General features: G+C 35.4%; 2 protein-coding genes across 3 annotated transcripts in view; one reads left to right on the forward strand and one right to left on the reverse strand.

Moving 5' to 3' along the window:
• LOC139966692 (aromatic-L-amino-acid decarboxylase-like) overlaps window positions 1–12,677 on the forward strand; it is a 31,648-nt gene extending 18,971 nt beyond the window's left edge. Inside the window, exons 6-13 of the mRNA XM_071969972.1 lie at window positions 635–778; window positions 1,861–2,004; window positions 2,707–2,773; window positions 3,478–3,640; window positions 4,684–4,774; window positions 6,812–6,910; window positions 8,325–8,426; window positions 8,865–12,677. Coding sequence (XP_071826073.1) covers window positions 635–778; window positions 1,861–2,004; window positions 2,707–2,773; window positions 3,478–3,640; window positions 4,684–4,774; window positions 6,812–6,910; window positions 8,325–8,426; window positions 8,865–9,644 — 1,590 coding nt within the window. The 3' untranslated portion in view covers window positions 9,645–12,677. The remainder of the gene's footprint in view (window positions 1–634; window positions 779–1,860; window positions 2,005–2,706; window positions 2,774–3,477; window positions 3,641–4,683; window positions 4,775–6,811; window positions 6,911–8,324; window positions 8,427–8,864) is intronic.
• Window positions 12,678–19,608: 6,931 nt separating this feature from the next.
• The window catches only part of LOC139966701 (uncharacterized), a 47,020-nt gene continuing 40,966 nt past the window's right edge, over window positions 19,609–25,662 (reverse strand). For both annotated transcript variants that reach the window (XM_071969989.1, XM_071969990.1), the window contains exons 4-5: window positions 24,101–24,208; window positions 19,609–22,293 (exon numbers count right to left, since the gene is read on the reverse strand). In XM_071969989.1, the coding sequence (XP_071826090.1) occupies window positions 22,246–22,293; window positions 24,101–24,208 (156 nt within the window). In that variant the 3' untranslated portion in view covers window positions 19,609–22,245. The remainder of the gene's footprint in view (window positions 22,294–24,100; window positions 24,209–25,662) is intronic.

Raw genomic sequence — 25,662 nt, forward strand, 5'->3', positions numbered from 1 at the left:
ATATATAACTATATATATATATTTATATATATATATATATATAAATAACTTTATATAACTATATTTATATATATATATAAATTGACCATATTTCTTTTGTCTGTGTATAAAACTATATATATAATTATATATATATATAACTATATATATAACTATTTATAACTATATATAACTATATATATAACTATATATATATTTTTTTATTTACATATATATATATATATAAATGTATATATATAAATTAATAATATTTCTTTTGTCTGTGCATATTGCAGTCATTAATTGGATGTAATCATTTCATTCAGGGGTATACTCGTGGGTTTCTTTGTGCACATGGCTCTCACAGTGAACTATTTTACCAAGGGGCAGGGCCTACTGGTGATTCATTATCACTTCTTGTATATAGTTACCACACTGTAAGATAAAGTGGTACGTTTTTCCCAGTATATATTGCAGTAATTTATCACACATTAGTAATTTACTGTTCATCTTTAGGGCTTATACAAGTTGTTTTACTAACCTGATTTGTTCTCTATTTGAGGAACACTCAATGTACCCCTCATTTAATCGGCTGAACCGTTCTCTCTTCTAGCTGATTAACTCACCCCTCCGTTTTTATTTTGTCTCTGCACAGGGTACCCTGAGTGAGGCTACATTGGTAGCAATGCTCGCAGCCCGTCACAAAGCTATTAATACGGCTCGATCATCTAATCCAGACCTAGAAGATCTTGATGACGCAGAAATGTGCTCTCGTTTGGTCGCTTACTGTTCCGATCAGGTAATAAGTAACCAGAGTAAAGGACCTATATTATAACCCCATCACATGCCGTCCACAGCTATAGTGCACGTACAGGATTGTGTTATAACACAAGGGTATATTGTATGTATGTATGTATGTATGTATGTATTTTAGATCCCCCTGCAAGCAGGAACTCGCGAAGAAGCCATCATTGGCTCATCAAAGCCGCAAGCTGACCCAAGTCAGTATCTTATATTCATATTTAACGTCAATGATTATTAATTGTCAACAACTCTGTAACTGGACGATATACATTAATCTTGGAGTGACTCGAACTCGGGACCCTATGATTGAAAGGCACCGGCGTAACCACTGAGCTAACACTCCACGAGTGTTATATTAAAGCTTGTTACACTGTACACAAAGGTGCCTTTACATGCTCTGCTTCTGTTTGAGTTGGGTGACAAGATATTGTTACACTAGCAGGACATCCACGGGAACCTAAAACAAGGAGAAGAGCATCAGCAGTGTTCATTAGCCTAATTATTTGGTTGCAATTGATCATTAACTATTATGGGAGAATGGGCGTAACAAGGACTATTGGAAAGGACTCCCCCCCAACGTATGCTCCCCTACCGCCCCCCCTTGCTCCCCCTTAAGCCTGTGTGGCGTTATCTTCCCCTTCCCGTTCCTTTCCACCTTTCATCCATACGGGTTATCCACGTCTGTTATCCAATTAACAAGAAAGCGTAACAAAGACAAAAGACATTTTTAAATCAACAGGAAATATATGAGTTAAAAAGTCTCTACGAAGGAGTGTATTGATACATCATGTATGTAATATTAGTTAGGAACTATATGAGAAAGTTATCAATATCATGCATTAAAAGTCTACAATACTCAACAACAATTGTGAACAAATTTAATGAATTTATAAATTTCCTCAGACTGAAGGTTTAAGAAGGCAGCAATAGAATTGTCATAAAAGTCATCTTGTCCATATGATAAATTGTGTAAAATACAGATAAGAAAAATGATTTACACAAGACGCAAGAATTGCTGCTGCATGAATTTGATTAAACGACAGATTATGCAACACATATTTCCCTTGGTTTACACAGGCCCATTCATCAATCGAGAAGAATACGTTGATAACAATGGTGAGATTGAGACATATAGAAACGGATGATGAGCTGAGTCTAAGAGGACAAAAGCTCGAAGAGGCGATAGAAGAAGATACACAATTAGGACTCATTCCGTTCTTTGTAAGTTTTATTTCTTGCCATCATAATTTGTTAAAAATTCCCTTTAACGGTCAATGTAATGCCAGCAATGAGAAAAAAAAAACTGCATGATTTTGATGTATAGCGCCATCTTAAAATTACAGGTAGGGGTAACCGTAAGGGTGTAGTTTGAATTACGCTGGCCTGATGCGTATCAAGGGTATCAAGACAATACGTTGGGGTAGCCCTGAGGTGAAAACTGACTATCATGTAGGAGGAGGAGGTGGGGAGTGGAGGGGTGGGGTGGGGGTTGGGGGTGAGTCTTTCTCCAGAAAAAGAAATGAGACGTACATGAGTGAATTCGAATCCATTAACTTAGGTCTATAATTAGGTCTATACCTGATAAGGTGTTGTGCTAATATTTACTTCTTTTTTGGTTGAGGTTGAAAAAGGGGCAGAGGTGTACAGTCATCAACCCCTTGAATCCACGCCCAATATATGGTATAGTGATTTTCGTTAAGAACAATCATTTCAGTGGGCGAGGTTAATTGGTGCAATATTTCCTCAACAGGAAACTCATTTCTAAGATTTGCAATTGAATTCAAAATATACTCCCAACGAGTACTTTTAGGCGAAATATTGACAATATCAACAATTCATTATATAGTAATAATAACAATATTGATAATAAATTAATATAAATAAAAACATCATACTAACCTGTAATTTTTTTGTTCCTGATAGGTCTGTGCTACTTTGGGTACAACCGGCGCATGTGCATTTGACAATCTAAAAGAAATCGGCAAAGTTTGTAAGTGGAGTTAACAAATAAACATACACACTGTTATTAAAGAAATGACACACATGAGTACACTTTCACACATACAAATGCAAACCGTTAGAAATTTATTGACAAACTCGAGCTTTAGCTGGTAACACTTTTACAGAAGAAATAAGTTTGTATTTCACATTGTTTGAAAATTCAACAAAATGTAGCCATTTATAGTTGAACAAATCATGTCACTGCGAGAAGAATGAAAAGAAAAAAAGGTCAGAAACAAAATGGTTCATATTTGATTTTTTTCCCCTATTGTTCTATCTATCTGATATAAGCGAATCTATGGAACTGTTATACATTAATAGATTCAATAAATAACGTAAAGAGTAATTATACTTAGAAGCACAACATTGAAAGATACCACTCTATATAACGAATTATATTGTTATAAGTATTTGGCATCAACAAGGATCAAGAAATTTATCAAAACCAAATACACACACCTGCCTTACACTACTGCAGAGGTTTTCAGGTGTTTTCTTTTTCTTTTTCGAGTTTCAAAGAGAACAGAAACAAAGCACTGTGCCAAGGGTAGGCCATGTCTAGGTTATGGGTCTGATGGAAATGTCTAGCCGCCCGGTTTTGGCCCACGGGCCAAATATTGAGAACCCCTACTCTATACTGCGTCATGACGAAATGAAATAATTTGTCTATATTATTTCGTTTCTGTGTTCAAGGTGAGAAACGTTCCATTTGGTTACATGTGGATGCAGCCTATGCAGGCAGTGCTTTCATTTGTCCAGAATTCAGACGTTTCACAGAAGGCATCGAGAGAATACATTCGTTTGCATTCAACCCCAGCAAATGGTTGATGGTACACTTTGACTGTACTGCATTTTGGTGAGTATATAACAGCCATGATATATCCAAGTAATAACAGAGAGTTTATATTCAAGTATGATGTATAGTGTCCACCCAACTCTCACATAAACCTTCAAACTTTTAAACGAACGTGTTGACTGACTGAAGAGTCTTCAGTGAAGACTGACACGGAAGAGTTCTGATTTGGCGACGTATGTATATGTGTAGAGGGTCAAATCTGACCAATGAGCGTAACTGTTTTTAGCTTTCATTAACTTCTCCCCCATCCATGTCCTGATTTCAAAACTGAAAATATTAACACTGAAAGATAATTAAGCAAATATACTAACTGTAATTTATTGCAGTTTTATGAGTTGATTTGAGCTAACTCCCCCCCCCCTCCCCCTTCTGTCTTGCGATACTAAAATCCTATAATAATGTCACAAGGGTGGTTGTCACGTGACATACACTATGTCAATCCAAACTAATGAAGTAGAAAACTCGTTCTTGATTTTACAGTTACAGTAGTATGAGTTTGGCTTTCATTAACTCACCCCCTCCATGTCCTGATTAAAAAAACTGAAAAAAATATAGAACTGAAAGATAATTAAGCAAATATACTAACTGTAATTTATTGCAGTTTTAGCAGTTGATTTGTGATCACTTTTTTTCTCCTTCTGTTTTGCGATACTAAAATCGCATAGTAATGCCACAAGGGTGGCTGTGACCTGACACTATTCCATTCCAAAGTAACTGAAGTAAACGTCGTTCTTCAGTTTTCAATTGCCCTTTAACTTATAATTAATGCTAATATGAAAACGTATCCGGCTGGTGTAGATGAGATTGAGGTGGAGTGTTGCGCGAGATACAATCAAATTGCATTCATAAAATATTCACTCTCAAACGTTCTTTACGTGACGAAATTTATGGGTATGTCTTAGCTTGAATCATTGCCATTTTCTTTGTCAAATTAAGTGATATACTTTGCTTAAAAAGTAAGACAAATGATACTAACTTCCCCCTTCCATTCCCCCTCCCCTCCTCCGCATAATCATAATGACTTTTTACATCTGCTATTTCAGGGTTCGTGACAGTGAGGCACTCGAGAAAGCGTTCTGTGTCAACCCCCTCTATTTGCGTCATCACAGGCAAGGTGACGCCATCGATTTTATGGTATGTATCTGTCTTGTTATTTTCTTTCCTTTTTCTTCCTTTCTTAAGACGTGTACAGTATTGACTTCCACAAGTGTTTTTTAGCTAAGATCATGTGTATTATGATTATTTACCGAATTTATATAGCGCTCTTTTCAGGCTTAAGCATGTCCAAGAGCACTTTACAATGACAACAAAATGACAAAACCCTTAAAATATGAATATGAACAATAAAATTGAAGCAGCTTAAATATTAATATAAAAAAATATATATACGAAGGAATAATTTTAAAAATAATATAGATTTACAGTGAAATTCCTAAAAAAAAGGTGAAAAAAAGTGAAAGCAGTACACAGTGTATATATAGTAATCAGCGTTGTAACTGAATATGTGTATATAGTATCGCCATGCATATGGCCATATATGATAACAGTCTAGATATAATGGGGACTGGGACTGCGAGTGGATCAGTTAAGAGTATCTGGTTTTCGTGCACAGGCTCTATCGTGTGTGACTTTTCTTAAAAAAAGTGTTTTCCATATTCCAAAGGAACTGGTGTTACTCACTTAACGCAACATCATCATGTTCATACGGTCGCAGTCTCTCGATGTAAGGGGACTGCAGGGGTTGAGAGTAGATCAAATTGTGTGTTTTTCGTGCCCAGGCATTTCTTTAAAAAAAAAATGAATGAAAATAAATACTACAGATTTCGCTATTCGCTAAGATTGTTACATAATGCGAGCTTATTTTCAATATTCCGTCCACCCCCTCCCTCCCTCCGCTCCACCACGACCCCCGCCTAGCAGATTGAGCTATGCTGGAACAAGTACGGTATGACGTGACTATTATAATGTGACAGCTAGCTTAACCTTCTAATCAAACTTGGAATTAACATAGTGACAATGCTGTATAATGTGACTATTATAATGTGACTAGCTAGGCCTAACCTTCTAATCAAAATTGGAATTTACATAGTGCAAAAACGGTATGATGTGACTATTATACTGTGACTATAGCTAGGCCTAACCCTCTAATCGAAATTGGAATTTACATAGTGTAAATATTGATGTGTGCTTTTAGAAGGATAAATGCCTATTCAATTGTATGATTTGAAATTATATTTGGAGAAACAAAAAAAAATCGGATACCGCAATATGGTCACAGAAATGGTGTTTACTTCCGTTTTTTTGACAATATGGGGGTACATTATGCACATGTTAATTGAAATGTATATTTAAGTTGACAGTTCGAATGGAAAATGTCTTTTGTATCGCTTCGTCTGAAGAAATCTATCCCGATGCGAATTCATCTGTTACGCAAAACCTGTCTATCTTCACACTAGAGTGTTCAATGATACATGACGAATGGATAACCTATCGTGTGGGACTTGACACGTCCTTGTCGAAACGTCCCAGCCGATAAATGTCTTCATAGAAATGTCACTATTAGAAAAAAGGTTTTGAACTTTTAGCCCACAATACCTTTCTTCCCACTCCCTCCCTCTCTGAAAGTCGCATCTCTACTATGCTAATTTTGGTTGTGAGATATGTATATTTATTCAAAGGATATCATTGTTTTTCCCAATGATTTAGAAGATTTGAAGGAAAGGAAGACACACACACGCACACCCACACACACAAAGAATACTCATCCGTGACCTGTGGAAGTGCTGGGAGTTGATGTTTCAATTAGTGTACGCTCTCCGTCGTTCAATTTTGAAAAGAAAAACAATTCCTGGCACACCTAAAGAATTTCTGTATTAATCTCAAAGAAGAGAAAATATTTTTTAATTTTATGATTCAACATTAAATACTGCAGCGGGCATGAACAAAGCAAGCTTTAAGTCTCCTGTTTGGGTTTCACCACCCATACACATAAGCCTGGTCAAAGTTAGCATTACCGGCTGTATCTGCAACAGGAAACTGTACAGGAAAATTGTTCTCAACCGGCCGTTTCAATATTTCTATCCTACAAAGTACTGGCCTCCTTGTAAACGAAATATTAGGGTTTTTTAATATTTATTTATTTGTCATCCCTGTTTCTATTTTTGCTTTTAGCACTGGCAGATACCTCTCAGCAGACGTTTTAGAGCTTTGAAGCTCTGGTTCGTTTTACGATCTTTTGGGGTCGAAAATTTGCAGAAGCATATTAGAAAGGTAAAGAAATATTGCGAAATTTTACTGAATTATTAGCTTTCATCATCACCATTCATGATGGTGCATATATAAATGTCGCATAAAAATGTTTATGTATTTCTATATACTGCGATGATTATTATAGTTATGTTTCAATTTAATACTTCATGTCGTGGGGTTTGTTATCATAATGGCCTTCATTTATTTGTCGTAAAGTCATTAACGGCTAACAGTGGAGGCGCTAGCTCGTACATATATATATATATGTAATCCAGGACAAAATAGGGAGAGAAAGTAGAATTTTACGGAGCTTAAAACAACCGTTGGTCATTAACCTCCTACTGAAACATGTTTAGGAATGTTTAGGACTGTTACCCTGCTTTGCGGTCAATATGCTTGATTATAATTCATGCATGTACACAACGCAAGAATATGTCTTTCTACATGGTTTGAAAAGACTGGAGCGTTGGGGGTGAACTCAAAATGCGTAGATTTGTTTTTGTTCCATCATCTTCTCCTACACTTCCTCCTTAATTCTCAGGTTCACTAGTAAGGAGCAGGATTATCAATTATATAAATGATAAGAAAGGAGCAGGATTATCAATTATATAACTGATTAGTAAGGAGCAGGATTATTAATAGTAAAACTGATAAGTAAGGAGCAGTATTATCAATATTATAACCGATAAGTTAGGAGCAGAATTTTCAATGTTATAATTGATAAGTAAGGAGCAGGATTATCAATACTATAACTGATTAGTGAGGAGCAGGATGATCAATATTATAACTGATAAGTAAGGAGCAGAATTATCAATATAACTGAAATGTATGAAGCAGGATTATCAATATTATAACTGATAAGAAAGGAGCAGGATTATCAACTCTATAACTGATAAGTTACGAGCAGGATTATCAATTCTATAACTGATAAGAAAGGAGCAGGGTTATCAATATTATAAGTGATAAGTAAGAAGCAGGATTATCAATATTAAAACTGATAAGTAAGGAGCAGGATTATAAATATTATAACCGATTATCAATATTATTAATGATACGTAATGAGCTGATATATCATTATTATAACCGATAAGTAAGGAACTGAATTATCAATATTATAACCGATAAGTAAGGAGCTGAATTATCAATATTATAACTGATAAGTAAGCGGAAAAGATTATCAATATTATTATTGATAAGTAAGGAGCTGCATTATCAATATTATAACCGATACGAAAGAAGCACTAATGAATATCCATATTATAACTGATAAGTAAGGAACAGGATTATCAATATTATAACTGATAAATGAGGAGCAGAATTATCAATATTATAACCGGAAGGTGAGGAGCAGGATTATCAATATTATTACTGATAAGTAAGGAGCAGGATTATCAATAATATAACTGATAGCCTGTTCTTATTCATTTGCTTGCAGGGCGTCGAATTAGCAAAATACTTTGAAACATTGGTGTCACAAGAACAGGCTTTCGAAATCCAAGCGGAGAGGCATCTTGGGCTTGTCATATTCCGATTAAAGGTACATTATACACGTTATTAACATATTCACTTTTAGTTATCCTCTGCGCGCCCTCATAAAATGTGTATTCATAATCATCAATTGTGTGAGATGAATCCAATGATAAGTACAAGGTAGTTCACCAACGAATAATAAAATGGAAGGAGAAAGGGAAGGTGGTAACACTTGACCTTTTATCCCTATCCATGTTTCTTTAGAAAACAAAACAAGAATCCCTGTTACGCCACTACTTGTCCAAATTTTACAAATATAACAGTTGTCTTTCGTTACGCTGTCATGATTATTACCTGAGACCTTCAGGAAATGCATTATCTTTATCTAAGTCAATATCCAAACTTCACAAACCTCTTCGTCCATACTGATTTTGTCGCCATTGTAATTGTGGGAAAATCATTTTTTGATTTTGATTTTTGAAATTTTTGATTTTTTGATTAACAGGGTCCTGACTGTTTGACGGAGGAGCTTCTTCGACATCTCAATGCGACTGGTAAACTGTACATGGTGCCTGCTTCGGTGAAAGGTAAATACGTCATACGCTTCACAACGACGTCAACGCACACGACAGAGGATGACATCACCAAAGACTGGAAGCTGATTCGTTCGTACGGTATGAAGATTATTGGTGGTAATAAAATATTCCCTCCGATCACTAGGAATGCGTCATGGCCCGTATCGCACGTTGCCGAGACTCTGCCTTCACCTAATGAGAAACCACCTGGAATCGAAGATCGGCGACCTGTCGCTGTTGAAGTGGAGGTCAAAAACCACAAACGTCGAGCTCGTTCGGAGGATATCTTCAGCTACGGGTTCCCGTTCAATGCTTACTATAGCTTGCAGAAGGACGCTCGTCTACTGGTGGGTGCGATGCCTCCAGCTAATGAAGAAGGTGAAGATGAGCAAGAGGAAGACGACGTTTTCGAGGAGGATGGAGACATCACCAGTCCCTGTAACGGCTGTGGCCCCCATGCTAATGGTGCCGCCCCCATCAAACAGATGCAGAAAGTCACCATAAATGAGCCAAGACGAGACGAGATTCCACAAGATATGAAAACTTCTAATCACGCCGCAGCTGTGTCGAGTAAGGGTCGTTTCGGCGCCGAGTCTCTCACCAATCAGGGAGCTTATAATGGAGTTGTTAACATCTGCCACAGTAATAACAACAACAACAGCAACAAGACCAACCCATTGGAGAAGGAGGTTAAAGACACAAGCCAATGAGAGTTCCCATGACAAATTGTGAATATTTAAACATTCGTCCTTGTAAACACATTACATTCTTTTACATTCGTGTTTAGTTTTTTCTTTCTCTGTTTCAAATTGAATGTTGGGTATTTTGCTTGTAGCTTCCAGATGTTCGATAGCTGATGCACTGTTGCTCCAGCAAGGTTAAACACATTTATGTGTATTTAAGCAAACGCAGAAAATAATTAAGACATGTTCGATCAATGGTGATTTAATTTATTAGAAGCTGGATAAGATTCTTTTTTTTTTTGTAGGGCATTTGCTACGAAAACGTATATATCCGAAAATGAGCTCACGATTAATAAACTGGATGCGTCTTATGTGTGCTTTTCAAAGAAGGAGGCAGTACCTCACTATATTTGCCAACAATTGCTTTAATATGGAAGCAGTACATCGGTATTCTTCCAACCCTCGTGTTACCAAGGATATAGGCTACTGATTAAATTCGATAATATCGAGCGAATTGCAATTTATACAAGGCTATCCATTCGGCCTTCCAACGGATATTAGTTATTTCATTAAGCTGCCTAAAATTGTGTTTCTTTTGTTTTAAATTCGACGAAAGTTACAGTAGTAACTAAATAGTAAAGTAAAGTATAGTAACGTTAACAGATTCGCAATACTCTGCTTAATGCCCTAGAGAAATCAAACACGAAGATTTTGCACTTTGCATATTGTTTAGAACTTTTCAGGTTACCAAAGGTGTTGCCTTTAGAACGTTGAGACAGCATGAAGAGAAAGATTTCCATTTATTATCCTTATAAATCGGTCTTGCCAATTATTTTCATTTACTTTTACTAAAAATAGCTTGATAGTTATTTAATTAAATATTGACCAAAGATATATTTAAGGATGACGTTAGGCTCAGAATTAAGTTTGATATTTTGTAGAAATACTGATGTAATAAAACTATCAGTAAAACCCACGAACGCATAAACGAACATAACTCATAAATAATTGTCGCATGTCATTCTTTGAATTTTGAGGAAACATTCATAATTCACGGGATAATAATAGGGCTATGAAACAGGTTCCGACATTGATTCATATTTACTATTTTATCCACCTCCTGTGACAAAAACCTTCTCATTTCATTGAAAGAAGTACCGCATCTGATGAAAAAGATAATATATTACTTTAGGTCCCCCCTGGACAATTCTTAGGCGTAGCTGCCTGTGCAGTTCCATGGCACCACATTTGTTTGCCCCATCTAATCTCGAAGAAGAACTTTGAAACTTAAATAAAACTTTCACGAGGACAGTTAGGATATATCCCTCATGTGAAAAAATATATATATGCTTCTAAACATGTCTAGAATGTTCCCCTGTTTTGATTTAAATTTAACATTGTTGGTCGGATTCGCCATGATTTTGTGAACCGGCAGAGAATGAGTCTGCACAAAATGATCTACTGCTGATGAATAAACTTTTGTTAGGATTTTTGTTTTCTACCGGAAAGAGGGAAGAATGATCTGTTATAGATTAGTAAAAGGAATTTAAACTGTGTGTGTTTTATTTTACTTGTTAAAAAATTACCTTGACAACGACACCATTTTTGTCGGTCATAGGTCTAAGTGTTTAATGTTAATCCATTGTTTGTAGAGTAAAAAATAATAACAAAAAAAAAACGGGGATGTTTTCAGTTTCAGTACACACAAATGTTTGTTATTTTTGACATCTTGTTTTGACAAATTTGTTTTCGTTTTTTTTTTGAGAGAGAGAGAGAGCTAATTTCTCATCTAGAAAGTGTGTATAACCGGTATGTAGCATATATATACATAATATTTGTTTGTCATCATTTAGACCTCCAGTGACGTCACATGCTCTCGTCACGAAGCAACATGCACGAAACAAAAGAAACATGAAATCAATGGTAAGGGTGTGGATACAAAATGTACCATATCATATATATACACTTGTTTGGGTTTCACTATTTATTCTAAATGTCAGTTCATATTTCAAATAATATTGAAGAATGAATTAAAATATTAAGTACTTGAAAAGACAAACATTACGTGTGTTAATCCAATATTATGCACTGTCATTGTACTTGGTAACCTCATACTGAATCAGGCCATCAGTCTGTCAGATGTAAATGTTGAAATCACCCACGACAAGAGGACGATGTTTGTATACCCTCATTTCGTTAGCTACAAAGTAGAAAGAGGAAGTGACGTCATCGAGGTAGCCTCAATATAGCAGAGAAGTCGTGGGGGGGGGGGGGGGCACGGATAGAGGATACTCTCCCTCAGTCTTGTGAAGATCTATAAGTAAATTAGAATTATCCATTTTCGGCAAAAATACTCTCTTGTTGTTAAAACTTTTCCTTTTCTTTTTTCAAAATAGTGCCATTTGGAGGGGGGGAAAATTATTATTAAGAAGTACCATGTTGTTGAAAAATTACAAAATGCATTTAACGAATGCTTTTTCTTTGTGCAAACAGAAACAATTAGTTTGTGGTTATCCTCCTGAAAATCAAAGTCACATATCCCACAGCCCCTCGAAGAGCCCCCCCCCCCCACTCCTCCAGTTTGAGAACTACCCCCCCCCCCCAACTCTTCCACCCTCCGGCAGATGAACTACTTATCTGGTTCGTTCCATAAACTGTAAATAACTTGTGCTAAATGGTCACTGATGTCAGGATAACAAAAGACATGTATATCAACCAAAGTTAAGTTCTCGTCTGACCTTTAAGTACTTCAAAAACTAAGGCTTGAATACACATTTGTTGACAGATAGACAAACTGGATGGTCATCAAATCTATTGTCAAACATGACCGATGACGACACGAAGACGAATATTTCTGCAGTTTTGAGCATAACTTAATGTTTTATGTAGCAGCATCAGATGCTTTACACCAGGCATGGATCCAGGGGTTTGGGTGCACAATCTTCCCACTTTTGACTCCAGACAGAAAAGAAGTCATTATTGACGAAAACTTGCCTGCAGACGTAATAGTAGGCCTAAATTTATAGCCTAAATATTCCCCAAGAATGCAATATTTCACGTCTATATGATTGAATATATTCCTTAATATTTAAATGACAGTTTCTCATTTGTTTGTTTTATTTGTATGTCAACATGAGTAAATCTCAACACTTGGTCCAATTTAGGAAACACGAAGCCTCCCCCACCCCCATCCGTACCCCACGCCCACACCAATCCCCCGGAGGGTGACAAATCTGCTTATATCACCATCGTTAGGAAGGGGACAATACAATACTTTTCCCTTAAATTTCGAATTTGTGTAGAACATAAGCACATTGTAGCAACTCATCCTGGACGAAAAACTTGTATTTGTTACAATAATTCTTTATTTTGAAGCATTTTGAATAATAATGGCAAAATATTCTACTCGCCTTCTTTAAATAATTAATTGGGCTTTTTAATATTAAAAAGCTTTATTTTAAATATATGATTATGTTTTCATTATCCCTAAGGTGACCAGGTGTGAAAAAGGCCAATGGTCTAGAAATATTTAGCCACGCTTTTATAAAATCGTGTCAAAGCCTCTAATAGGATATTTATAGGCATTAGTCATTACCGGTTCACAGAGAAACTAGTTAGCATAACGTTCGCGTCATTATATAGGCAACCCATGATTGACGTCATCCTGCAGGAGAAGAAAATGACACCTTTTTATTGCTAAGTATTATTACGGTGGGTGAGAACGGATGTGATGAGCTAATGCAAACTTCAATGGCAAAGAATATATATATATATATATATATATATATATATATATATTTATTTTATTTCTATCAATTCTCAAAGTACAAATACAGATAAAATTGACTATAAAAAAAAGTATGACAGGTCTCAACGACCGCAGCTAGCAGAAAGCCACACAAGGATAATAAAAGGATAAAGGGATTTAAACGACAGACAATACCAAGCAACCAAGAACTTAAGAGGACGACAAGCACAAATCTAAATGCGATCAAATAGTAAAAAAAAAAGAAAATATATATATATATATATACATACACACATTGCAGATCACCCTGTCGATGAAAAACACTTAACAAGGATCATGAACCTCTTCTCCATTCAGTTTACAATCGAAGCTACAAGGCCTAATATTGTTAATGGTACATTACATTGGCATGTGGGAGTTGTCAAAAACTCGTGTTTAAACTTTTTATGTTCAAATCTTTAATCTTTCGTTGGTTTGAAATGTCACTATATCTTGGTTTGATCAATGTTAATCGATTATATATTTTTATCACTAATGGATGACTCAATAAGATGAAAAAGAATAGGAATAATACCCTGATTGTCTTACAAACAACACAAAGGACACTTCAAAGAAAATTAATGTTTAGCCTTGGGTACTATAAATTTCGGAAGTTTTGAGGAAACTATAACTTATCTACAAAATCCAACGAAAACTTGAAAGAACAATTATCAACGGTTCTTATGTTATGTTTACGTTACGTTATTCTTCTTTATGTCAAGTTATATTGATCTTAAATTCTGCCCTTTGAAAAGTTACCATAGTGTGTTCATCATTTTTCAGGTTCAATCATTTAGAAGTAAAAAAAACAGAATGAAAAAATTACGAAAATTATTGTGTAGGTGGATCGAAACTTGACATTCTCTGACAAGTTTCCCTAATCCATCATATTTAGCTAATGTGAGATCTTTCTAATGGACAACTATACTCCCCCAGCTAAGACAATTTCTGTTCCCTTTTTGGGATTTATCCAAAAGTTGTGTCTGGAGGGGGGTGTGGGTGGGGGCTGTTATTTAGTTAATCTGTGAAATCATACTGAAACTAACCCTTTACTATTTCTTTCTTTTTACCGTTTCATATTTTCAAGGTATAGAATTCAGGTGTATATAGGTACTGTCTTGTAACAAATGCAGCAAGAAAACAAACTCTAAAACTTGAAGCACTAGTGTCTCGATGATGTCATATTTATACTTGTTCAAGTCTTAGGCATTGTATATGTAGAAGACTAAATTTTTGATATATCTTTGCAAATGAGAATAAGATTTTTCTAATCGTTTTTTTTTATTGCGAAGCTGCATGCTCATGACAGGTTATCGCTATCATAGTTAGGTCTGTGTCCCTTGTTCCCTCCTCCCCCCCCCCCCTCCCATGTTACGTTTCTAATAGCAATTTTTCATTTATACACAAACCGATACCAATCATGACTAAGGAGTGTTAGCTCACTGGTTAACGCCGGTGCCTTTCAATCATAAGGTCCCGAGTTCGAGTCACTCCAAGATTAATGTATGTCGTCCAGTTACAGAGTTGTTGACAATTGACAATTCATAATCATGGACGTTAAAACATGAATCTAAGAGACTGACTTCGGTCAGCTTGCGGTTTTGATAAGCCAATGAGGCTTCTTCGCGAGTTCCTGCTTGCAGGAGGATCTTAAATACATATAAATACATACATAATATACCGAAATCATACTACAATTCAGAAATACGATACATTACTTCTCTTCCACAGGAATCAGTCCTTTTTACAGGTAATGAGCAGATTGCAGTTCAGTTTATAAAGAGGTCAGTGGAAACAGGCTTTTTTTTTGTAAACAGATCGAGCTATGTGGTAACTTTCATTCGCTTATCTATTACTAAAGGGCTAATTCCAGTTGATGAGAAGAAGTATATCTCATCATAATAATGTGATTATAGGGCGGAATTTTGTCAAAACTGAAAGGAAGAAAAAGAAGATTTTCTGCCGTTATGATAGACATCAGTTTGTGCGTCTTTATAATGGAATGCCCAATAAACTTTTACATCTTTTACTCTTGCTTTGGGCATCAGTGTATGAATTACGTGTAGCTGAATATATTTTAGCAATATGTTACATATTTACGTAAAGAGGCTTCTTATGATTGTTAGTTGCGACCGTCGCTATTTTCTGCCATTAATTTCTATATTTATGATTTTAACCTCTATAGATCATCCTGCTAGGATCGAAAAATCAGACCCACTATAAATTTATCCACGTAATCTTTGTGCAGTACATTAACAGTTTGTGTAAGTTTTTTTTTTCGCTATACATATTTGCTATAATTAAATGGTGGATGTTCTCAACATGAATGGCTGATTTTGTTTTCTTGCCCTTTTCTCCTCCGTTCTTGCAAAGTCTGGAGATGTTTGTCTCCCTCTATAATTTTCTACTACTTCAAAGAATTTATAATTAAATTCCCTCCATTGTTCGACCTCAAAAAGAGACACCAATCGCACTATCATCATTGCTCTATGTCAGGGGTTCCCTAACTGGGGTGCATGAACCCCCAGGGGGTGCGTAAGTCCATCCCAGGGGGTTCGTTAGACGTATCTGAAAGTCAAAACTAGAGTACTTTTTGTTGAACTAACATCTGATATATCATATTATTTAGCAATGTACCAAAGTCGTATACCTATCAACAAACTCTACATATTACACTATGAACTTCATCTTTAAGGAAGCACTGTTATGCGTATTATAGTATAATAATGACTCAGATCGTGTCTCGAAAGGTTGGGGGTTCGTGGACAACTCTGACATCCACAGGGGGGTCGTGGGGGGGGATAAAGTTAGGGAAACCCTGCTCTATGTGATATAGATGAATGTGATCAACAAAAGTGAAGACAAATCTGATTCCATTAAGGAGATATCACACACTTAATGTTCCTCGCTTACTGAAGGGTTAAGACTTGAACAAGTCTAAATATGACATCATCGAGCCACGTGTGCCTTTTGCAAATTTGTTGTTAAATATTGATTTCATTGTTTATTTTTTTTGTAATGAAGATTGAGTTTTGTAAATGATGACTATAAAATATTGAAACTCTTATTATGACCTATAGTGATGACAATGATCTCAACGCCAGCAATGCGAAATATTCTGCCCTTGCAAATATGAAGAAGAAAATGTAAAATTAAAGTAAAAGACTTCAGGTCCGCCAGACACGATTTTTTTACTATAGGATCATCCACCGAAAATTTAGCAATTTTTGGGGGGCGGGGGCGGGGCGGGGGGTGGCTGTTTGATGGAGCATATTACCATTCTAACAAATTACTCAAAGTTTTCATCAGTATACCTCCCTGGACGATGGCACCCTCTGCATTGTTCACATTGAATTCAGAGTGCTAAGTTACACACTTAAATGTCTCGAGGAGCGAATAGGTGGGAGGACAGCGGTAACATAATGTGTGTTGACTCGTGACTCGCGAATATTACTTGTCTCGCTAACATATATATTTGAGGAGGGAGGGGGTCCTGATGGACGTTAAAACAATCCATAAAACCCCCGAATGTGCTGAAAAAGAATATTTTGTTATGAAATATAGAGAAAGCATAATAAATGAAGAGTACTAAGTTTGACAGTTTACTGTCTCGAAGGGGAATAAGTGCGAGGATAGCGGTAATAATAATAATTATTATTATTTATTTAAAGTCACATATACGTTATCATACTTTACAAACAATAGGTTACAGAAAAGCCAATAAAATATGGAATCAGCCTAGAATGAAAAACAACCTACGTTATATTAAATTTATCAAAAACAATGCTAGCAAGTAAGGTTAAAGGGTAATGAGAGACCAGGATGAAAAGTTTACTTGTTAGGAGGGACACTAAGAGAAATGTTCGTTGACTCGTCACCCGTCGCAAACATTATTTGTCTTTCAAACATATACTGGGGGAGAGGGGGGTGCTTTACTGATGGACTTTAAAACATATTGAAATCTATAAAACCTCGGACGAGTTGAATAAGAAGTTTGTTTAAAATAGATAGCATAATGATAAAATTCTTCGTTCGTCGTGCCAGAGTGAAGACCATCAGACCGGCTATTGAGAATCCCTTACGTTTGTTTATTTGCGTCATTCTCAGAATCGCCAATACATATCGTAATTAATGATTTATACTTTTCGATTTTTAATAACACATTTGTGTGATTACATTCATTATAACAGTCGTCATCAATGAGTTATTAATCAATGGTATCATACCACAGAGTGACATGTTGTTCTATGTATATATTGTTGTTCTACATATATTACCGCTAATTATCATATACAGATATGTGTTTGAAGTTTGGTGAAGTTTAATCGTGGTCGAATTTTCCAGACAATACTTTTAAGGTAAGGTAAGATATTATTCGTGTCTTGTTCTATGTCCTTAGTTGTGTAAAGAAAACCAACGTTGTGACTTTTATAGTTTAATCAAGCTTTCTTGAAAACAAAACCCCAAATCATTGTTCAATATGCATTACGTCAACGATTTATAACTGTTTTTATATATGACAATGCCCTCTTTTGAGAAGAAAATGTCACGAAGAGGAAGAAAATTCTCACGTTGTCAGTTACTATAACAACCCACGCCGTGCGGATTATTGCCCTGCAGAAGGTAATGGCAGAGATGAACTCTAGCCAGCCCCAATCTGTTTACGTACATAGAAACATATAGGTCATTCACCGTTTAGGGCGAAATGTATATCAATACACCCCCACCCTTTTTAAAAATCGTGATCCCCTTTCGGTTTTTTATGTATGTCAAATACTATATAAAATGTGATATCTCTGAACACGACAACGATTCAAAAATATCACAACTATGGTTCCCTTAGGGTTGCAAGGGAATAAAGGGTGAAGGCGAAGGCGAAGGAATCATTTTTAATCATATCATTCCTATTTTATATCAAGTCCCTTTTATATTGGGGCGGGGGGGGGGGTGTTCTTTCTGTTTTGGGCAGTGACTGAAGATAATTTTGCGGACATAATTACCTTTGGTTGGTTTGAGTTAGTTTTAGGATAAATTTGTTTTGTTTTAGGGTAAATTTGTTTTATTGTAGGGTAAATTTGTTTTGTTTATTCCTAAGATTATGACGAGCATCAAGAATATATCAGGTAAGTTCCATTGTAATCTAAGTCTTCAGAAAATATTCTTATTTGGACAGATGACCTTGCATCATGAAGTATATGATAATACATGGTTTGGTTTGCTTTTCAAACTGTTTAATTATTATTTTAATTGATTCTGTTTAAATGACGTAGTCTGTCGTCTGTCAATGTTCGAAGAAATATTTGTTTTTCGAAATTACTTTTCTGTATTTGGTGTCAAATGTTTCAGAAATTGCGTACCCACGCGAAGTGTTTTTCAAACAAAATATCAATATTTAGCCACTAGACAAACATTTCAATTCTTAACATACATGCTATATTTACAGCCTACACATGTGGCTTCAAGTTTTATATGCATCGATCAGCAAGTTCATCGATGAATATCGCCAGTATCGCTCAATGCAATTAGCTTCTATGACTCAATGAGGCGTGGTTTCCCGATGATAAATCTGATCAATGAATGAGACAGTGAATAATTAATTGCACCAATTAGGACGTCCCCCCCCCCCACACACACACACTCATTCAGGCAACATTATTTTAAAACACGTGCATGATACGTCGGTTAATATTCCTTCTTTTAAGTAATAGCATACCTTCTCTGCTTAATTTGATTTTTGTCACTACATCCAAATAGAGAGCACTACGAGGCGAGAGGATCCATACTGGTGTATGTGTATGAGGGGGGAGGGGATGTTACGAGGGGGGAGGGAGTGATCTGCGTATCAACCTGTAGAATAGTGAACTACATCGATATCATTCGAAATTAAATTCTTCAAATCGAAGCATTCAACACCAGAGAGATATCTGTCGGTATATAGTTAAACCAGTTAATGACATAAATTGTATAATATTATATATCTTGATTTGATTACATCATGGTTTAATATCTCTCTTCATCGAAATTCGCTATTGTTTTGTGGACTGACGAAATCATATTGTTCAACTTGTGTTAAGTATCTGAGACTGATACCAAATTGTTCGCTTTCTTTCTTAACTTCTATTGAAACTCACAGTAATAATATATAAATGTATATACAGATATAGATATATAGATATGACAAAAAAAATTACAAAATCAAAGAGGTTGTTTACCATGCTTATATTATCCTCTCGTGACCTTATTCCAAAGATCATTTCCTAAATGAATTATTTAGATAAACAATTTGCAAGGCTACAGCCTCATATTCGAAACAAACATTACCATAAATGTATCTAATCCAAGCCTGGAGTCAAATTGAAAGAGTTTACACTTTCTTAAAAGCTGCATTTTGTGTTGTATTTGATTCTTTGTGTCACTTGTGACCAAGCCATGTGGTATTATACTCACACACATAAGTTTATAAGCCATTCAGTCTGATATGTTAGCTAAACCCTGCATCTAATTATACTTAATTGATACATTAGTAACGATTTATACTTCAACGTGTCTCCCATACAATTAATGTAATTCACTGTTGTTGATGTTGTTTGTATTGGTTTGATTTTTCTTTGGCAAACTTTATGAAAGTTCTGGCTTTAATCCGTCAATTTTAGAAGGATTTTAAGTGGACAATTGAGATAAAAGCATCCACCAAAGTAAGCTATCTTTCATGTAAACCACTCTGAATGGGAGCACCAGTTTTTTTGGTGAATTCAACCCAAAATGCAGCTTTACTCACAAAACTTCGAAGCAAAAAATGATTTTACCGTATCCTTGAAAATAACAACAAAATAATATTTGTGTATTCTCCAAAAAAGTACAAACCCGTCATGTCTTTGCCATGATAGTAATTGCCTTCTTATGAGACTAAATCCAATGCTTTATATATAACTATATCATCGAATGCATTCTTCAGCACTGTGACGCCATTTTGTTTTCTCTCTTTGTTCGATTTCCATTTTTAAGGTCATCAGTATTGGCCTCCAAATTTCCAGCGCGATAATAATTGCTAGAAGTGCTAAATAAAAACCTTCGTAGAGGCTTTTACCCTCCTCATCCTCCTCCTCCATATTATTTCCAAACCTGTAAGACGAGGGCTCAGTGAGACAGTTAAAATGTCTCCGTTAGGCGAAACGTCTTGAAAGTGACAATGAAGGTTTTGTTCAAATCTGAGTTTTAGTACTCAATTATGCGACTTTTCTAACATATTTGGGGAACTATAATGACCACCTTTAAGGTGAATCATCTCCAGCCTATGGTAGGCCTAGTTCCATACTTACAGGAAAACAAAAGCTTTTGCCCCTTTATGATCATCTCCCTTTACCCTTATTCTACCTGTCACTGCTTACCCTAAGCGCATATGTTAGCTATATGTTAGGGAGCGCATAGGGGAGCACATATGTTAGGGAGTGTTAGCTCAGTGGTTAACTCCGGTGCCTTTCAATCATAAGGTCCCGAGTTCTAGTCACTCCAAGATTAATGTGTGTCGTCCAGTTACAGAGTTGTTGACAGTTGACAATTCATAATCATGGACGTTAAATATGAATCTAAGAGACTGACTTCGGTCAGCTTGTGGCTTGTGGCTTTGTTCTGTTTGATTTATTTATATCTTTGTATGTTTGTATGATTGTTCGTTTTGTGTGTCGCTTTGTTTGTTTGTTTTGGCTTTCTTGAGGTAGTTTCAGAGACATTTCTACTAGGATAATAATATATGGGTTTTACTTTAATGCGATAGATATTTACAGAGTTGTTGACAATTGGCAATTCATAATCATGGACGTTAAAATATGAATCTAAGCGACTGACTTCGGTCAGCTTGCGGCTTTGATAAGCCAAGTGATGGCTTCTTCGCGAGTTCCTGCTTGCAGGAGGATCTAAAATACATGCATACATACATATTTATGTTTAACAATGTCATCTTGGAAACAGTACAAATAATTTAACTCCAATTGAATCATTCATTTCAGAGGAGTAGAATTGATTCGAAATTTGATCATTATGGCAAGAGGTTTACTTAATTAAGATGCAACCAAAAAGAGGGCACATGAATGAAGGATGGGGGCGAGGTTGGTGACGCATTTGGCGCCTATAGGATGAAGCTATAGAGGAGGGAATCCTTCGACCGCTCGGATATATACAGCTGCACAACAGTCCCGAGCTGCTACCCCCTCCCGCGCTATGTAAGGAGGGGATGATCTGCAACGGTAAGCGAATTTCAGTCGGCTGGTTGATGTTCAAATTATTGTCGATTTTCCTCTAAAGATATATATTACTGCAACAACACATTACGTTAAAAGAATGTGATTTGGAAATCATATGGCAGATACGTAACGAAAATCTAAGATTCAAACGCTTTTTAAATTAAATCTTACAGACTGCCCCGTTACTACCTCATACCAATACATTAGACACATATTAAGAACCGGCGTTGTGACGTTAGCTTAAAGTGTCTCACACTTTAGAAAGAATATATTTAAGAGGGAGATTTCATTCCAGGAGTAATGATGTAAACTGGTCCGATGTTGTCTTCTACAAGGTTGGATTTCTGAAATTGTTCTTCCAAATTCATGACGCAATAGTGACGACAACATTGGTAACAGCATTTCGTTACATCAGTTAGATGACATCACATCGGTTGATTGACCCTGTTTTAACCATTTTTGTATAGCTGCACTGGGCATTGTTATTGGTAAAATAAATAAACTTTTTTTCCGCCAAAAAATAAAAGTTCCATCCTTATAATAACATCACTTTCATTTTCTTTAAAGAGTCGAAACCACTTCTAATGAGCCTCTGACTGAATCACATTTGTTCGTCCTCCGCGAGTTTCATTACCATGTCAGCAAAAATCTGTAACAAAAGAGGTAAACAAATATTGCATTAAACTTCCAAAATATGAAATATCACACATACATACACAGCGCACAAGTAAATATAAACATCATCGTGTATATATATATATATATATATATATATATATATATATTTATATATATATATATATATTTATTTATATATATATATATACATTTATATATATATATTTATATATTTATATAAATATATATATTAAAGCATTTGTCCAAACGTGTCTCTTATTGTGTTGTTAACCTGTTTTTTTTTTCAAGTTATTATTGCGCCTGTGCATATACCCTAATACCTCTCAAGCAAGTTAACTTTTGCGTAAATTACATTTTTCACCCTTTCAGTCATCAAATCATGTTACGGTATTAAGTTATTATAAACATGAAATGTACCTCTCCAGAATGTCTCCTTTATTTATATCTGAATAAAGTTCATTAATTTGGCAAAACAAAATTTTATTACTTACAGTACATGTCATAGTTATGACTGATTATATAGTCTTTAAAAATTAAATTGTCCACATCTGGTCTTGTTTTTGTTCTTTTTTCATAATCATTGATGACATATTTTTAAATATATATATTTATTCTTCTCTTCGTTTTTTTTTTATCCAATACAGCGTTTTCACTGCAAGATTGATTACGGTCCTTAACGAGTTTACACATATAGGGCAAATAGCGTCCATATGATTGAACGAATTGCCCACGTTTTGCACGCACGGTATGTTGTTTTGACTTGCTTTATTTCTATATAGGTTAAATCTTTGGTATATATACACGTCTCTCCTGTTATTCAATTTCAATCTATCCCTCCCTCTGTGAGCTGTGTATTGGTTTAAGGAATGAAGTTAATCAATAAAAAAATAATTATTGTTTGATTTTCAACTCAGTCAACGAATTATAGAACATTGAATATTAAACCACAATTTAACCAGTGGGGAGTTAATTTTAACAGGAATCAGAGTTTTAAACTAACTATTAAGCGCTCTATAATTTAGGTCAGTATTGTGTAGTATTATTAGCTTACGTTGCTGTTTCTCGATTTAACATCCAGAATTTGTAATACAGATAGATGTGATAAATTGCAATAACATTACGTCACAGTTCAAAACTCAAAAAAGTCTTAATCCTGCTGGTTGTTTTCATTACATTTTAATATGATTATCTTGTATACCGATCTAGGTAAAGAAATGATAAAACAGTATGAAAAAAATATGAAAATGTGTAACGAGAATCATGTAGTCATGTGAATAAACTGTGACATATAATTTGTAAAAGGTTAGTTCTTGCTCGATTTCAATTGACGAACGGACAATTAGTGAAAGCAAGGCCATGGTCAATCGGGGAAAAACAAATGTGGAAGGAGGGCAGGAAAAGTATTGGGATAAATTAATAGCGCTATATACATAAAAAATATATAAGGGGCAAAATAGGTTCCAATGATATAATTGTCTCTGGGTTTGTACTGATTCTTGACTCCTCTAGTGATGAAGTTTGTTGTTATGTATACAATTTTGGGATGTAGTCCTACATGAGTTTAGTAGCAACGTATGTATGAAAATATTACCTGAAATTTCACCCGAGAATATTCCGCCCAAGCAGCTGTGAGGATACTTTTTTCTTCATTTTAATAGTGGAATGTATGACCTACGTGTTCTTGTGCAGCTATATATACATACAGGGAATACGTAACATATACTGGGGCTGTGTTTTGTTTCTGATATATGGTGGTTGATGTAGGCTTACTATGCGTAATAACGTTCGTTAGGCTAGAGAAGCCTATACACACTTACCTCATATATTCTAATTTGGATGTGTTTTGGGAACAATGAGACTGTGTTATCGAGAACGCAGGATGTATCGCTCTCTCGTCCTTTTAATTCATTCCATAATTGTAAATACTGGAAATGAAAAGAAAATGAAAAATAAATGTAGGAATAATACATCCGGAATAATCTTTTTTTTATGTCAGGATAGAACATCGAGCCTACTTATTTATTACATTACAAGACCATTATTACCTTAATGACCATGCAACTTATGAACATAAAATAATTAAAGCAAAAAATAAAAATAATAAACAACTAAGAAACGGTGCCACTGCCAACCAGTGTGTGTTAAAGCCTTTGGAATAGTAAGGTATACGTTATCGTAGTAAAAGTTGTTTACTCGTAACCACAAATACTTAACCGGAAATGCTTCAAGTTCATTCAGTCATTATGAATTTCAGATAAGGTCATGGTTTCGATTACAAATTGATTTCTTTTATCTTTGCCTCAAGTCTTCTTATCTTGGATGATTCAAGTAGCCTATGTATACATCACATGAGCATGTTATTATCATTATTAGTATTACTATTCGGTTATGAAAGATATCTCGATGTTGGAGTGTATTATTATATACACAGTAGCGTCATACGCATAATGTATCGTATGCATGGTTTAATGAAACTCCTGATTCCGTATATACGCGTACTCAATATATTCCAGTGTCATTAAATGTATACGCTTACCAGCTCTTATGTGGATTGGTACTCGCATTCGTACGCAGGATATTTAGATAGTACATGATTATGTTCTAGTACTCGCAATTTCACAGGTATATTGCTGTCTGTTGTCTTCTAAGGTGGATCTGCAGTGCCTATAATTAATTATCATTGTGCTGTATAGACAAGCAGCGGATTCCCACGATGTACAGTGAAGTAGTATAGGTGATTTGCGAACGCGTCAGAATGTTCTGAAATCTCTAACAATCAGCAAAGAGGTGAAGAGGGGAGCGGAAGGGGCGTGGTCCCTTAATCCTCACTCTCAGAAGTCAGTCAATAGTATAACACAAGACCTATATAACTCAATAGTTAACTCGTTTTCCTGCCTAGGAGGTAGAATAACCCCATATTTTTCCCCCATATTGTTTATTGTACGTGGCGACAGACGTCATGTAAGCATATCATGTATACAAGCCATATATGGACATCAAAATTACATTTTATACAAAAATGCCAAGGGTATACATGTTGGGATAGATTTCGGGATTAACAACACAAAGAAAATTTGATTTTCCGAATATTGAAGGTCCCCTTTTCCAAGCTTGAAATTTTGTCTACAAATCATGCGATAAACTGACAATTACCATGCACTTAATACTTTCCTATAATTCAAGGGTTACCAAGAAAAATGGATTTAAATGTCACATATCCTCATTACTCTAATTTCCGACTATTATTGTTTGTGACGTTAGTCAACTAATGATATAAATCTCGCTCTCTCTTTTCCTCTTTTATTTGCTTTTATGATCGTTTTATTTCCTCCCACTCATCAATAAGAAGTTGAGTCATAACATATTATTAGGCATCACC

The sequence above is a fragment of the Apostichopus japonicus genome, chromosome 4, assembly GCF_037975245.1.
Source record: "Apostichopus japonicus isolate 1M-3 chromosome 4, ASM3797524v1, whole genome shotgun sequence".
In the NCBI taxonomy this organism is placed as follows: domain Eukaryota; kingdom Metazoa; phylum Echinodermata; class Holothuroidea; order Aspidochirotida; family Stichopodidae; genus Apostichopus; species Apostichopus japonicus.